Source organism: Somniosus microcephalus, chromosome 11 (genome assembly GCF_052327205.1).
Source record: "Somniosus microcephalus isolate GS21.2 chromosome 11, FLI_Smic_1.0, whole genome shotgun sequence".
NCBI classification, from domain to species: domain Eukaryota; kingdom Metazoa; phylum Chordata; class Chondrichthyes; order Squaliformes; family Somniosidae; genus Somniosus; species Somniosus microcephalus.
This window is the reverse complement of record NC_140997.1, coordinates 93,248,098-93,262,643: the sequence shown is the minus strand read 5'-3', so window position 1 is coordinate 93,262,643 and position 14,546 is coordinate 93,248,098. Positions and strand designations below refer to the sequence as shown.

Below are 14,546 nucleotides of genomic sequence, written 5' to 3'. Positions count from 1 at the left end.
GAAAGGCGTTGTATGTAAATTCAAGTTATGTGTGGATGTGAGATGAGAATAAGCTTGGGTGCAGCTGTGATGCCGACTGTAGTCGAGAACCTCGTCGGCAGTTCGCTGCATAATCTCAAACATTAAGAATTAGCATTTGGATAAGCACCAGAGAATGAGCTCAGCCATTGCCTTACGAACAGTGGGAGAAACGATGTTATATGCAGTTAAGTAAGAACTTGCATTTATAAAGCACCTTTCTCAAGCTCTGGACATCCCAAAGCACTTTACAGCCAATGAAGTACTTTTGAAGTGTAGTCAGTGTGGTAATATAGGGAAATGCGGCAGCCAATTTGCGCACAGCAAGCTCCCACAAACAGCAATGAGATAATGACCAGATAATCTGTTTTAGTGATGTTGGTTGAGGGATAAATATTGGCCCAGGACTCCGGGGAGAATTCCCCTGCTCTTCTTCGAAATAGAGATTTTTTACGTCCACCCGAGAGGGCAGACGGGCCCTCGGTTTAACGTCTCATCCGAAAGACGGCACCTCCGACAGTGCAGCACTCCCTCAGCACTGCACTGGGAGTGTCAGCCTAGATTATGTGCTCAAGTCTCTAGAGTGGGACTTGAACCCACAAAGAGGCGAGTGTACTATCCACTGAGCCATGGCTGACAGCTTAAGTAAGAATTGAGCTGGAAGCTTGAGCCACCTCGCGTGCTTCAACAGGTCTCGATCTCTGCTCCATCTGTGTCTGTTTTGAAGGGAGGACCTTTGGGTCCGTGAGGGGAAGATCCTTAACCCAGAGAAGCTGTTCTTCGATGAGAGAGGTTATGCGGACGTTCAGATCGATTGCAAGGGCAGCATCATTGCCCCGGGATTCATCGACACGCAGATCAATGGTGAGTGAACGGTTCAGCTGGACCTTGGGACCTCCCTGAATGGCTCAGTAGGTAAAAGCCCCCCCCCCCCCCCCCCCCCACGCTGTCTTGCCCTGCACCCCACCTTTAATCCTTCACTGCCCCCTACCCCCAACGCCTCAAATTTAAAATTCTCATCCTCATGTTCAAATCCCTCTATAGCCTTGCCCCCCAACGCCTCAAATTTAAAATTCTCATCCTCATGTTCAAAAAAACCCTCCATAGCCTCACCCCCCCTCTTTATCTCTAACCTCCTTCAGCACTCCAACCCTCTCTCTGCATTCCTCCACTAATGGCCTCTTGCGCATCCCCCATGTCCTTCACCCAATCATTAGCAGCACTGTTTTTCCCCTCCACCTTATCCGTGAGAATCCCACGTGCTTTCGGGAGAGTCAGTCCACCCCTAATATTATTCAGGAATGTTCGTCTTGCAAGCCATGGATTGTGTCTGAAGACTGTTATGTTGCATGTTTTCTAGGCGGATATGGATCTGATTTCTCCTTGGCCACAGCTGACGTAAAGTGCGGGGTTTCCATAGTCGCTCGGAAGCTCCTCTCCACCGGAGTGACCTCCTTCTGCCCCACACTTGTGACCTCGCCAGTCTCCATCTACCACCAGGTGCGTCACGTCACGTCACGTCACGGGTCCCGGCCCAATGAGAGGAGCAAAGTTTACCAGTGTGTGGGGAGAGATGGGCTGGGCTTCTGAATAAATATGGGCCGAGAGGGATGTGTGTTTGTGTGTGTGATGGCATTGCTCATGTGCCAAAAAAGTGTGATGGGTAAAATGTTACAGGAAGTAAGTGTGACGCTTACAGGAAGTGTGTGCTTTGAGAAACATTTCTAACATAGATAAATATATAATCAAACGGACCAGCTTGTGGAATGATTTCCCAAATAGTTAAAAAAAAAAAATTTTTTAATCCTTTTCCTTTACAGATTATTCCTCAAATTGAGGTGCAGGATGGCGGGCCTCAGGGAGCAGGTATTTTGGGTGAGTGGCTATGGATTTTCTCTGCAGCTCACTTCCTTCCTCGTGCTGGGTTAGTGCTCCACAAGCAGCCGTCAGGGTGAGCACAGAGCGGGGGGAGTCGATGACCTCTTGGGTCCCAGTGACTTGCTTGAGAGGCCTGACTGGAAGTTTGGTGAAGTGTAATGGTGGGCACTCAGTTACACATCATTGCCTAACAATGAGCGAGAGGCCTCGTCAACAATAGGGGGCGTTTCACGTGTTCTTTTCAAATATTCTTGAGTCACTTATCACAAGAGAAACTTAGTCGTGTCTCCTAGTAACTCCTAAAAAGTCCTTTCGGCCAATTGTCTGTCGGGAATCACCTGGAAGGGGTGGGCACACACTAAGAAGCAGAATTAATGGGATGAGACTTTGTTGGGGCTGCAGTTGGTCAGTGGAAATCCTTGGATTGAATGTTTGGGCTCAGCGATAGTCAACTGTGATAACCCAAAGACGTATTGTGTGTTTCTGTCAGATTCAATGTGTACGGGGACAGCAGGAATAAACAAGTGGTAACATCAATGCTCTTGAGTACTGCCTCCGACAGCGCGGCGCTAGCTCGGCGCCGCCCCTCCGACAGCGTGGCGCTCGCTCGGCGCTGCCCCTCCGACAGCGCGGCGCTCGCTCGGCTCCGCCCCTCCGACGGCGCGGCGCTCGCTCGGCGCCGCCCCTCCGACGGCGAGGCGCTCGCTCGGCGCCGCCCCTCCGACGGCGAGGCGCTCGCTCGGCGCCGCCCCTCCGACGGCGAGGCGCTCGCTCGGCGCCGCCCCTCCGACGGCGCGGCGCTCGCTCGGCGCCGCCCCTCCGACGGCGCGGCGCTCACTCGGCGCCGCCCCTCCGACGGCGCGCCGCTCGCTCGGCGCCGCCCCTCCGACGGCGCGGCGCTCGCTCGGCGCCGCCCCTCCGACGGCGCGGCGCTCGCTCGGCGCCGCCCCTCCGACGGCGCGGCGCTCGCTCGGCGCCGCCCCTCCGACGGCGCGGCGCTCGCTCGGCGCCGCCCCTCCGACGGCGCGGCGCTCGCTCGGCGCCGCCCCTCCGACGGCGCGGCACTCGCTCAGTACTGCACTGGGAGTGTCAGCCTAGATTTTGTGCTCAAGTCTCTGGAGTGGGTCTTTGAACCCACGACCTTCTGGCTCAGATTCAAGTGCTACCCACTGAGCCACAGATGAGGAAGGGTGTGTGAGGTTGCACGGCTGGTCTGTTCTAACAGGAGTATTTGCTCTGTGTCCTGTTGTCCAGGCCTACACTTGGAGGGGCCATTCATTAGCAAAGATAAGAAGGGCGCTCACCCCGAGGAGTACCTGCGGACGTTTGAGAAGCATGGGATCCAGGATCTGCTCGACGTGTACGGCTCCCTGGCCAACGTCCGAATCATCACACTGGCTCCTGAGCTTATGAGAAGCGAAGAGGTCATCCGGGAGCTGGTCAGTCGCGGGATCAGAGTCTCGCTGGGTAAGAATGCAGAGGGTCGCAGGCGGGTTTATACTTGTACTGGTTTAGTTTGTTGTTTTGTCATCCCACTTGCCTGATCAGGGAGAGAGGACCCATCGATCCCACAGATTGATCACCAGCCTGTCACTCTGGACATCGGATCCGCAGCTCGCACTGCTGTTGTCCTAGTTTTCGTCTGTCACTCTCTCTTTCTCTCTCCTTCTCTTTCTCTCTCTCCCCTTTCTCTCTCTCTCTCTCTCTCTCTCTCTCTCTCTTTCTCTCCTCTCTCTCCTCTCTCTTTCTCTCTTTCTTTCTCCTCTTTCTCTCTCTCTTTCTCTCCTCTTTCTTTCTCTCCTCTTTCTTTCTCTCCTCTTTCTTTCTCTCTCTCCTCCCTCTCCCCCTCTCTCTCCTCCCTCTCTCCTCTTTCAATTCAATTCAATTCAATTCAAATGCTTTATTGGCATGAAAGTTTACAGGGAACCATATTGCCAAAGCTTACATAACAAAAAGTACAGTTTTCCAACATTCTGTAGGTGTCAAACAATTTTGACCTTTGTTGGGTATATACAATATTACTTTAAACAATATTAATTTAAACAGTCGTTGTACATCGTTGGGTACATTCAGTATTAATTTTAAACAGTCCTCAGGTTGTGACATGTTGTTACATATTTGGCACCAAGGTATGGTCTGTCTCCTTCTCCCAGGACTAATCTTAATTTTGACAGGTCATCCAATTCTTTGAAATCTGGGGTTGTTTGGCTGAGCTTGTCAAATAATATGTTTCTTGCTGTGTTGAATTTTTCGCATTTTAGGAGGAAATGCATCTCTGTCTCAACCTCGCCGGCCAGACATTGATCACATATTCTAATCTCTCTAGGCTGCCAGGATTTCTTGTATCTTCCTTTTTCAATTGCCAGTTGGTGGTCGCTTAGTCTGTACCTGGTGAGGGTCTGTCTCTGTTTTGTGTCTCTGATGGTCAAGAGATAGTCTGCCAGTTTATATTCTCTTTTTAGGGCCCGGTAACATTCTAATCTGCTTTGGCTTTTGGTTATTTTGTTCCAATGTTCCAGGTAGGTTTCTTTGCATTGTTTAATGATTTGGTTCACTCAGATTGGTGTTTGGACGGCAGTGTTGGTCTGGGACTAGTCAGGGTCCGGCTGATTAGGAGTACTTAGTTTCAGTAGCAGCTGACTCGGGACTCTTTTCTGGGTTTAGCTCTTGGGTCTGGAAGGCTTTAAAATGAAGGGTGTCTGGGGAGCTAGATTTGAGGTGATTTAGGAACTTTAGTGCTCGTTTTTGGATGTTTATTATCAGTGGGTATCTGCCTAGTTCGGCTCTGCATGCATTTGTTGGTGTTTTCCTTTGGGTGCGAAGAATGCTTCGGCAAAATTCTGCATGTAGGGCTTCTATTGTGTGTTTTTCCCATTTAGTGTAGCTATGGTGATTGAGCGGGCCCCATACTTCACTACCGTACAGCGCAATGGGCAGGATTATGCTGTCAAATATTTTGAGCCAGATTTTGATTGGAATTTGGATGTTGTAGAATTTTCTTTTTATTGCATATAGGGCTCTTCGGGCTTTTTCTTTTAGTGCATTCACTGCTATGCTGAAGCTCCCTGATGCTGTAATGGTTAGACCAAGGTAAGTGTAGCTCATAGTGTGTCCTATGATGGTATCACTGAGAGTAAACTGGTATTTGTTTTCCTGACACCTGGGCCTTTTTTGAAAAATCATGATGTTGGTTTTCTTTAGATTTACTGTTGGGGCCCAATTTTGGCAGTATTTGTCGAGTAGGTCTAGTTGTTGCTGTAATCCCTGTTCTGTGGGAGACAGCAGAACCAGGTCGTCCACATAGAACAGGGATTTCACTTCTCCATCCAGGAGACAGAGACCCGGTGACTCGCTTTGCTCCAGCATGTCTGCTAATTCATTTATGTATATGTTGAACAGGGTCGGGCTCAAATTGCAGCCCTGCCGGACGCCTCTTCTCTGGGTGAAGAAACCGGTGCGTTTGTCTCCAATTTTGACATCACATTTATTTTTCAGATACATCGATTTAATAAGGTCATAGACTTTGCCCCCTATTCCACACTGAAGACGTTTATAATAGAGCCCTTCGTGCCAGATAGAGTCAAAGGCTTTCTTGAAGTCAATGAAACAAGCGAATATTTTCCCATTTTTTGTTTGGTGTATATGTTTTTCAATGAGAGTGTGAAGGGTATAGATATGGTCGGTGGTGCGGTGTTTTGCAAGAAAGCCTATTTGATTTTTTCTGAGGATATTATGTTTGTTAAGAAAATCCAGTAATCTACTATTTAGAATACTGCAGAATAACTTCCCTAGACAACTGTTGACACAGATGCCGCGGTAGTTATTTGGGTCTGATTTGTTTCCACTTTTATATATGGGAGAGATGAGTCCTTGGCACCAGATATCGGGAAAACAGCCTGAACGTAATATGATGTTGAATAACTTGAGTACAGCACCCTGCATCTCCATATTGCTGAACTTGAGCATTTCATTTTTGATGTTGTCTGGACCACAGGCTTTCTTTAGGTGGAGAGATTTTGTTTTTGTGGCCAGTTCTTTCCATGTGATTGGGGAGTCTAGAGGGTTTTGGTTGTCTTTAATTGTTGCTTCTAATGTGTGGAGTTTTTCTGTGACCTGATGTTGACTTGGGTTTGTTTCGTTTATTGGGATGTCTTTGTAGAGGTTTTCAAAATGTGTTCTCCAGATGTCGCCATCTTGGATTGGTAATGCTTGCAATTGTGTTGTACTCAGGTTATTCCACATATCCCAGAATTGATTTGGATTAATGGAGTTTTCAATTTCTTCGAGTATTTTGTGGGTATAATTTTGTGTTTTGTTCCTAATGGTGTGTTTATATCTTTTGAGTGTCTCATTGTATCTAATACGTAGGTCTGGATTGTTTGGTTGGCGATGCTTTTGGTTCTCTCTCTCTCCAATTCCAATTCAAATGCTTTATTGGCATGAAAGTTTACAGAGAACCATATTGCCAAAGCTTACATAGCAAAAAGTTACAGTTTTCCAACATTCTGTAGGTGTCAATCGATTTGACTTTTAAACAATATTAATTTTAAACAGTCTTTGTACTTCATTTGGTACGTTTAATATTAATTTTAAACAGTCTTAATTTTAAACAGTCCTCAGGTTGTGACATGTTGTTACATATTTGGCCCCAAGGTATGGTCTGTCTCCTTCTCCTAGGACTAATCTCAATTTTGACAGGTCATCCAATTCCTTGAAATCTGGGGTTGTTTGGCTTAGCTTGTTGAATAATATGTTTCTTGATGTGTTGAATTTTTTGCATTTTAGGAGGAAATGCATTTCTGTTTCAACCTCGCCGGCCAGACATTGATCGCATATTCTATTCTCTCTAGGCTGCCAGGATTTCTTGTATCTGCCTTTTTCAATTTCCAGTTGGTGGTCGCTTAGTCTGTACCTGGTGAGGGTCTGTCTCTGTTTTGTGTCTCTGATGGTCGTGAGGTAGTCTGCCAGTTTATATTCTCTTTTTAGGGCCCGGTAACATTCTAATCTGCTTTGGCTTTCGGTTATTTTGTTCCAATGTTCCAGGTAGGTTTCTTTGCATTGTTTAATGATTTGGTTCACTCGGATTGGTGTTTGGACGGCTGTGTTGGTCTGGGGCTGGTCAGGGTCCGGCTGAGTACTTAATTTCAGTAGCAGCTGACTCAGGGGACTCTTTTCTGGGTTTAGCTCTTGGGTCTGAAAGGCTTTGAAATGAAGGGTGTCTGGGGAGCTAGATTTGAGGTGATTTAGGAAGTTTAGTGCTCGTTTTTGGATGTTTATTATCAGTGGGTATCTGCCTAGTTCGGCTCTGCATGCATTTGTTGGCGTTTTTCTTTGGGTGCGAAGGATGCTTCGGCAGAATTCTGCATGTAGGGCTTCTATTGTGTGTTTTTCCCATTTACTGTAGCTTTGGTGATTTAGCGGGCCCCATACTTCACTACCGTACAGTGCAATGGGCAGGATTATGCTGTCAAATATTTTGAGCCAGATTTTGATTGGGATTTGGATGTTGTAGAATTTTCTTTTTATTGCATATAGGGCTCTTCGGGCTTTTTCTTTTAGTGCATTCACTGCTATGCTGAAGCTCCCTGATGCTGTAATAGTTAGACCAAGGTAGGTGTAGCTCATAGTGTGTCCTATAGTGGTATCACTGAGGGTAAACTGGTATTTGTTTTCCTGACATCTGGGCCTTTTTTGGAAAATCATGATGTTGGTTTTCTTTAGATTTACTGTTAGAGCCCAATTTTGGCAGTATTTGTCGAGTAGGTCTAGTTGTTGCTGTAATCCCTGTTCTGTGGGAGACAGCAGAACCAGGTCGTCCGCATAGAACAGGGATTTCACTTCTCCATCCAGGAGACGGAGACCTGGTGACTCGCTTTGCTCCAGCATGTCTGCTAATTCATTTATGTATATGTTGAACAGGGTCGGGCTCAAATTGCAGCCCTGCCGGACGCCTCTTCTCTGGGTGAAGAAATCGGTGCGTTTGTCTCCAATTTTGACCCCGCATTTGTTTTTCAGATACATTGATTTAATAAGGTCATAGACTTTGCCCCCTATTCCACACTGAAGAAGTTTATAATAGAGCCCTTCGTGCCATATAGAGTCAAAGGCTTTCTTGAAGTCGATGAAACAGGCGAATATTTTCCCATTTTTTGTTTGGTGTATATGTTTTTCAATGAGGGTGTGAAGGGTATAGATATAGTCGGCGGTGCGGTGTTTTGGAAGAAAGCCTATTTGGTTTTTTCTGAGGATATTATGTTTGTTAAGAAAATCAAGTAATCTACTATTTAGAATACTGCAGAATAACTTCCCTAGACAACTGTTGACACAGATGCCGCGGTAGTTATTTGGGTCTGATTTGTTTCCACTTTTATATATGGGGGAGATTAGTCCTTGGCACCAGATATCGGGAAAGCAGCCTGAACGTAATATGATGTTGAATAATTTGAGTACCGCACCCTGCATCTCCATATTGCTGAACTTGAGCATTTCATTTTTGATGTTGTCTGGGCCACAGGCTTTCTTTAGGTGGAGAGATTTTGTTTTTGTGGCCAGTTCTTTCCATGTGATTGGGGAGTCTAGAGGGTTTTGGTTGTCTTTAATTGTTGCTTCTAATGTGTGGAGTTTTTCTGTGACCTGATGTTGACTTGGGTTTGTTTCGTTTATTGGGATGTCTTTGTAGAGGTTTTCAAAATGTGTTCTCCAGATGTCGCCATCTTGGATTGGTAATGCTTGCAATTGTGTTGTACTCAGGTTATTCCACATTTCCCAGAATTGTTTTGGATTGGTGGAGTTTTCAATTTCTTCGAGTATTTTGTGGGTATAGTTTTGTGTTTTGTTCCTAATGGTGTGTTTATATCTTTTGAGGGTTTCATTGTATCTAGTACGTAGGTCCGGATTGTTTGGTTGGCGATGCTTTTGGTTTGATATTTTTCTCAGGTCTTTTCTGGCATTTTTGCATTCGTGGTCAAACCATTTCTTATTTTTATTTTGTCTTTTGTGACGCTTCCTCTTCTGTTTCACAAGGTCGGCTTTTACAGCTGCCTCATGGAAGATCATATTTATATCCTCTATGGCCATGTTTACACCATCTCTGGTGATCTCGTATGGGTTTTCTTTAAATTTTGATATTTTACTTGTGAGATCAGGTGACTTTAGTGCTGTGATGAATTTTTCTCCACTGTCTGGGGCCCATCTGTATGTCTGGTTTATTTTATGGAGCTTACTGGGTTCCTTTTTTGTGTCTGTAGTTTGGGCAGAAAGTTTAAGGTACATATTTATTTGGTTATGGTCTGAGAGGGGGGATTGCTGCCTGACAGTGAATGAGTTGATATCGCAGGGGTCCAGGTCAGTGATTGTATAGTCCACCACACTAGACCCAAGAGTTGAGGAGTATGTGAGTCTCCCTAGGGAGTCCCCTCTGAACCTACCGTTAACTATGTACAGGCCTAAGGCTCAGCAGAGTTGCACTACCTCCCTACCGCTTTTATTTATTTCACGATCAAGGTTGTTCCGATTTGCGATGGCTGGTGTGACATCTAAAGGGGTCTGGCCAAACACATGGTTGTTTCCCTGTGGGTCTATGAAGTCAGGTTCACAACCGGTCCTTGCATTTAGGTCCCCACATATTATCACCTTTCCTTGGGCCTGGAAATGGCTGATTTCCATGTGGAGAGTATCAAATAACTCCTCTTCGAAATATGGCGATTCTATTGGAGGTATGTAGATCGCACATAAGTAAACATCTTTTTTTGCTATTCCTATATTTTTATCTAGTTTTAGCCATACGTGTGATTTTCCCTGTTTTACCGGTGAGATGTGTTTGTCCAGTTCTCCCTTATACCACACCAATATTCCCCCGGAGGTTCTGCCCTTGCGTGTTTTAGTGTTCTTTACTGAGGGCACAATGATTTCATGGTACATTGGAGGACAGTGGGTCGGCACGTCCTTTTGGCACCATGTTTCTGTTAACACAATTATATCAATGTCTTTTATAGCTTTTAGGAATTCAGGGTCTGTACTCTTCATCCCAAAAGTTGAGGAGCGGAGGCCCTGGATATTCCAGCAGCTTATGTGGAAAGAACGCATTTATATAGTTCAGTAAAACGAAATAAAATGGACCTATTTTGTGGGATGAGTGTGGAAACACTATTGTCTATAATGCTAAATGATGATTTAGTATAAATTTCATGAGGCATGCACATATATCTATCTAATAATAGTAATAATACTGATAAGATAACAATAATGATAATGATAAATAACAATATTAATAATTTCTCCGGCTTTCTATCAGGCTGTTCAGCATCGTCATGATCTTTCTCAGTTCTTGGTCTACAGTCTGTGGTCTAGAGGGGGGTCTTGGGTCAGGTATAAAAGCACGGTTCTGTTGTTGGTTTTGTAAAGGGGGGTGGGGGACATTGGTGGTCCTGTTTGGGCTCCCAATGGTAGAGGGGGTGGGAGGGCTGCGTCTTTTGGCAGTGTTTGAGGTTTCTTGCGAAGACCCACATCCGCTGTTTGAGTAGATGTATTTCGTCATAGAGGTCCCTTGTGTTGATGTTTGGATGATGGGCCAGGGAGACGTTGGGGAGGACAGAACATCTCGTGTCGATCTCCCTGTTGGTGTTGTGGATTATATAGGCTGGGGTGTCCTTTCTGGGCAGTAGTGTGGAGATCACGATCCGCGCCTCGGGGAATTCCCTGCTGGCCTTTTCCGCCATCCTGCTCACTGCCCTAGCAGTGCCTTCCTGTAGGGTGCGTAGGTCGTTCGTGCCTGTGTGGATCACAATCCATTTGGGGCTTCCAAGGGATTCTTTGTTCAGGATCTTCATTGCTTGGTCTGTGTTGCTGCACCATTTTTTCAGGACTTGATGGTCTGGGAACAGCCTCTGGGGGTCCAGAAACTTTCCGTTGGAGTCGGTCAGCAGGACCGCCTGAGGGGCTGTTTTTTCAGACTGGGTAACAGTAGTCTGGGTAGGACTCGCCTGGTGGCTGGTTGTTGGCTGGGTTTCTGGGATATGTTGTGTGGCAGGAGCGGGGTTTGGGGCTTTCGGTGTGTCCTCGTTTGGGGGGGTATCTGTCGGTTTTTGTGTTCCTGTGTGTGAGGACTGGGTAGCAGTAGTCTGGGCATGACTCGACTGAGGGCTGGTTGGAGCGGGGTTTGTGGCTTTCGGTGTGTCTTCGTGTGGGGTGGCATCCGGCGGGTTCTGTGTCCTTGTGTGTGTTGTTTTTGTGTCCTCAGGTTTTTGGACCTTAAGAGGTTTGTGTTGCCTGCTGAGCCTTTCTACGGTCTCCTTCGTTTTGTTTAGTTGAGTACGGAGTTCTTTGATCTCATTTCTTTGCTCCTCTATGGTCTTTCTCAGCTTGTGGATGGTGGACTCGTGTTCCGTTTTTAGCTGTTTGAATTCCTCCTTCAAATTCTTGGCCAGTGTTTCTCTGTATTCGTTGAAATCAAGTTCTAGTTTGGCCAGATTCTCTTTCATCATTTTGTTTTCGTTGAGAGGTGTGGGGGGGGTGGAGATGGACAGGGAGGTGTTTTCCTCTGCTGGTCTCTCTTCTTCTTCCTCCACTTGGCTCTCATCATCCTCTGTTCGACTCTCTTTTGCTTCCTGTCCATTGGTCCTCTTTGTGTCTGCCTTAGTTTTCAACTGGGGGAATTCCTTTTCGAAGGAGTCCAGATTTTCCACATTCCCCTGTATCATGATCTTTCTATTTTTGTTGTAGTAGCTTATGGTTAGCAGGGGGTCATCTTTATCTAGGTTTCCATCTTTACATATTTTCAGTCTGCCTCCACTGCCAATACCTTCACTGGAGACGTATGCGTAGTGTTTTTGTAAAGTCTCCTTCCAGGAGGTGACGTATTCGGTGTAGAATATGAGGTTGTTCTTCAGCTTAGTCCCTTTGTGTGTGGTATAGTCAACGTAGAGGATCTCTGGGTTATTTTTTAGTGTTGTGTACTTGTATTTTTCCTTTGCTTTATTTTTTGTGCATTGCTCAGGATATATCATTTCCCTGCTCATTGTAGTCGTTTGTTTTTTGTCTCAGATAGATAACTTTTTTTTTCTCTTTTTTGTGTCGTGTTCCACCTTAGCCCACTTTTAGGTCCAAAATTGGGAGTTTTTCAGGGGTTCATCTTTGATATAGCTGCTCTTAAAGGTTTATCTTTCTCTTTTTCTCTCACAGGCTCTTGGTTCGGGTAGTTTATCGTTTCTCTCGGGTTTCTATTCCTTTTCCTCGCGGGTTTGTTGTTCTTTTTTCAGGTTTTTTTCGAACTAAATTTTAAATAAAATTAAACTTTTTCCGAACTAACTTTAACTAAAATGAAACTTAGGTAGAATTAGGTAAAACTTATTTCTCCGTTTTTTTTTTTTTCCTCTTCCGACTCTCTCACTCGCTCTCTCTCTCCGTGCTCCAAACTCGTCCACTCTCCGTGCCCCGGACTCGTTCGCTTTCCGCGCTCTGGGCGGATCTCCTCGCGTCGTCGTGTCGGTCTCAGGCCCCCGGGTTTTTTGACTCACCAGGCTGTTTTCTGCCCTGGTCTCCCGGTCTCCGTTCCCGCGGTCTCTGGGCCTCGCGGTCTCGGGTTCACCCTCCCCAGGCCTCTTACTCGTTTTCCCGGTTCGGGCCGCTCCTCCCGTTCTCCGACCTCGCGGTCTCGGGTTCACCCTCCCCAGGCCTCTTACTCGTTTTCCCGGTTCGGGCCGCTCCTCCCGTTCTCCGACCTCGCGGTCTCGGGTTCGCCCTCCCCAGGCCTCTTACTCGTTTTCCCGGTTCGGGCCGCTCCTCCCGGTCTCCGATCCCGCGGTCTCTGGGCCTCGCGTTCTCGGGTTCACCCTCCCCAGGCCTCTTATTTACTGTCCTGGTTCGGGCTGCTCCTCCCGGTCTCCGGTCTCGCGGTTCAGGCCTCTGTTTCTCTCTCTCTCCAGCTTTCTCTCTCCAGCTGGTGTTTCCTCTCCTCTCTCTCTCTCACGCTCCGTCTCTCTCGCTGTTTCTCTCGCTGTTTCTCTCTCTTTCACTGTCTCTCTCGCTCTCTCTCTCGTGCTGTGGGTTCTCTCTCTCTCTCTCCCGGTGATGACTCTCTCTCTCCCGGTGATGACTCTCTCTCTATCCCGGTGCTGATTTTTCTCTCTCTCTCCCGGTGATGACTCTCTCTCTCTCTCCTGGTGATGACTCTCTCTCTCTCTCTCCCGGTGATGACTCTCTCTCTCTCTCTCTCCCGGTGATGACTCTCTCTCTCTCTCTCTCCCGGTGATGACTCTCTCTCTCTCTCTCCTGGTGATGACTCTCTCTCTCTCTCTCCCGGTGATGACTCTCTCTCTCTCTCTCCCAGTGATGACTCTCTCTTTCTCTCTCTTTCTTTCTCTCTCTCTTTCTTTCTCTTTCTTTCTCTCTCTTTCTCTCTCTTTCTCTCTCTTTCTCTCTCTTTCTCTCTCTTTCTCACTCTTTCTCACTCTTTCTCACTCTTTCTCACTCTTTCTCACTCTTTCTCACTCTTTCTCTCTTTCTCTCCTCTTTCTTTCTCTCTCTCTCCTCTCTCTCTCTCTTCTCCAATTCCAATTCCAATTCCAATTAAAATGCTTTATTGGCATGAAAGTTTACAGAGAACCATATTGCCAAAGCTTACATAGCAAAAAGGTACAGTTTTCCAACATTCTGTAGGTGTCAATCGATTTGACATTTGTTGGGTACATACAATATTACTTTTAAACAATATTAATTTTAAACAGTCTTACTTTTAAACAGTCCTCAGGTTGTGACATGTTGTTACATATTTGGCCCCAAGGTATGGTCTGTCTCCTTCTCCCAGGACTAATCTCAATTTTGACAGGTCATCCAATTCCTTGAAATCTGGGGTTGTTTGGCTTAGCTTGTTGAATAATATGTTTCTTGATGTGTTGAATTTTTCATGTTTCTTGATGTGTTGAATTTTTCGCATTTTAGGAGGAAATGCATTTCTGTTTCAACCTCGCCGGCCAGACATTGATCGCATATTCTATTCTCTCTAGGCTGCCAGGATTTCTTGTATCTGCCTTTTTCAATTTCCAGTTGGTGGTCGCTTAGTCTGTACCTGGTGAGGGTCTGTCTCTGTTTTGTGTCTCTGATGGTCGTGAGGTAGTCTGCCAGTTTATAATCTCTTTTTAGGGCCCGGTAACATTCTAATCTGCTTTGGCTTTCGGTTATTTTGTTCCAATGTTCCAGGTAGGTTTCTTTGCATTGTTTAATGATTTGGTTCACTCGGATTGGTGTTTGGACGGCTGTGTTGGTCTGGGGCTGGTCAGGGTCCGGCTGAGTACTTAGTTTCAGTAGCAGCTGACTCAGGGGACTCTTTTCTGGGTTTAGCTCTTGGGTCTGAAAGGCTTTGAAATGAAGGGTGTCTGGGGAGCTAGATTTGAGGTGATTTAGGAAGTTTAGTGCTCGTTTTTGGATGTTCGGCTCTGCTCTTTCTCTCTCTTTCTCTCTCTTTCTCTCTCTCTTTCTCTTTCTCTCTCTCTCTTTCTCTCTCTCTCTCTTTCTTTCTCTTGTTCTCTTGTTCTCTTTCTCTCTCTCTCTCTCTCTCTCTCTCTCTCTCTCTCTCTCTCTCTCTCTCCCTCTCTCCTCTCTCCTCTTTCTCTCTCTCCTCTTTCTCTCTTTCTCTCTCTCTCTCTCTCTTTCTC

General features: G+C 46.3%; 1 protein-coding gene across 1 annotated transcript in view; it reads left to right on the top strand.

The window, feature by feature from the left end:
• The window catches only part of amdhd2 (amidohydrolase domain containing 2), a 67,313-nt gene that overhangs the window by 2,002 nt on the left and 50,765 nt on the right, over positions 1–14,546 (top strand). The window contains exons 3-6 of the mRNA XM_086001026.1: positions 746–882; positions 1,379–1,518; positions 1,839–1,893; positions 3,151–3,363. Coding sequence (XP_085857152.1) covers positions 746–882; positions 1,379–1,518; positions 1,839–1,893; positions 3,151–3,363 — 545 coding nt within the window. The remainder of the gene's footprint in view (positions 1–745; positions 883–1,378; positions 1,519–1,838; positions 1,894–3,150; positions 3,364–14,546) is intronic.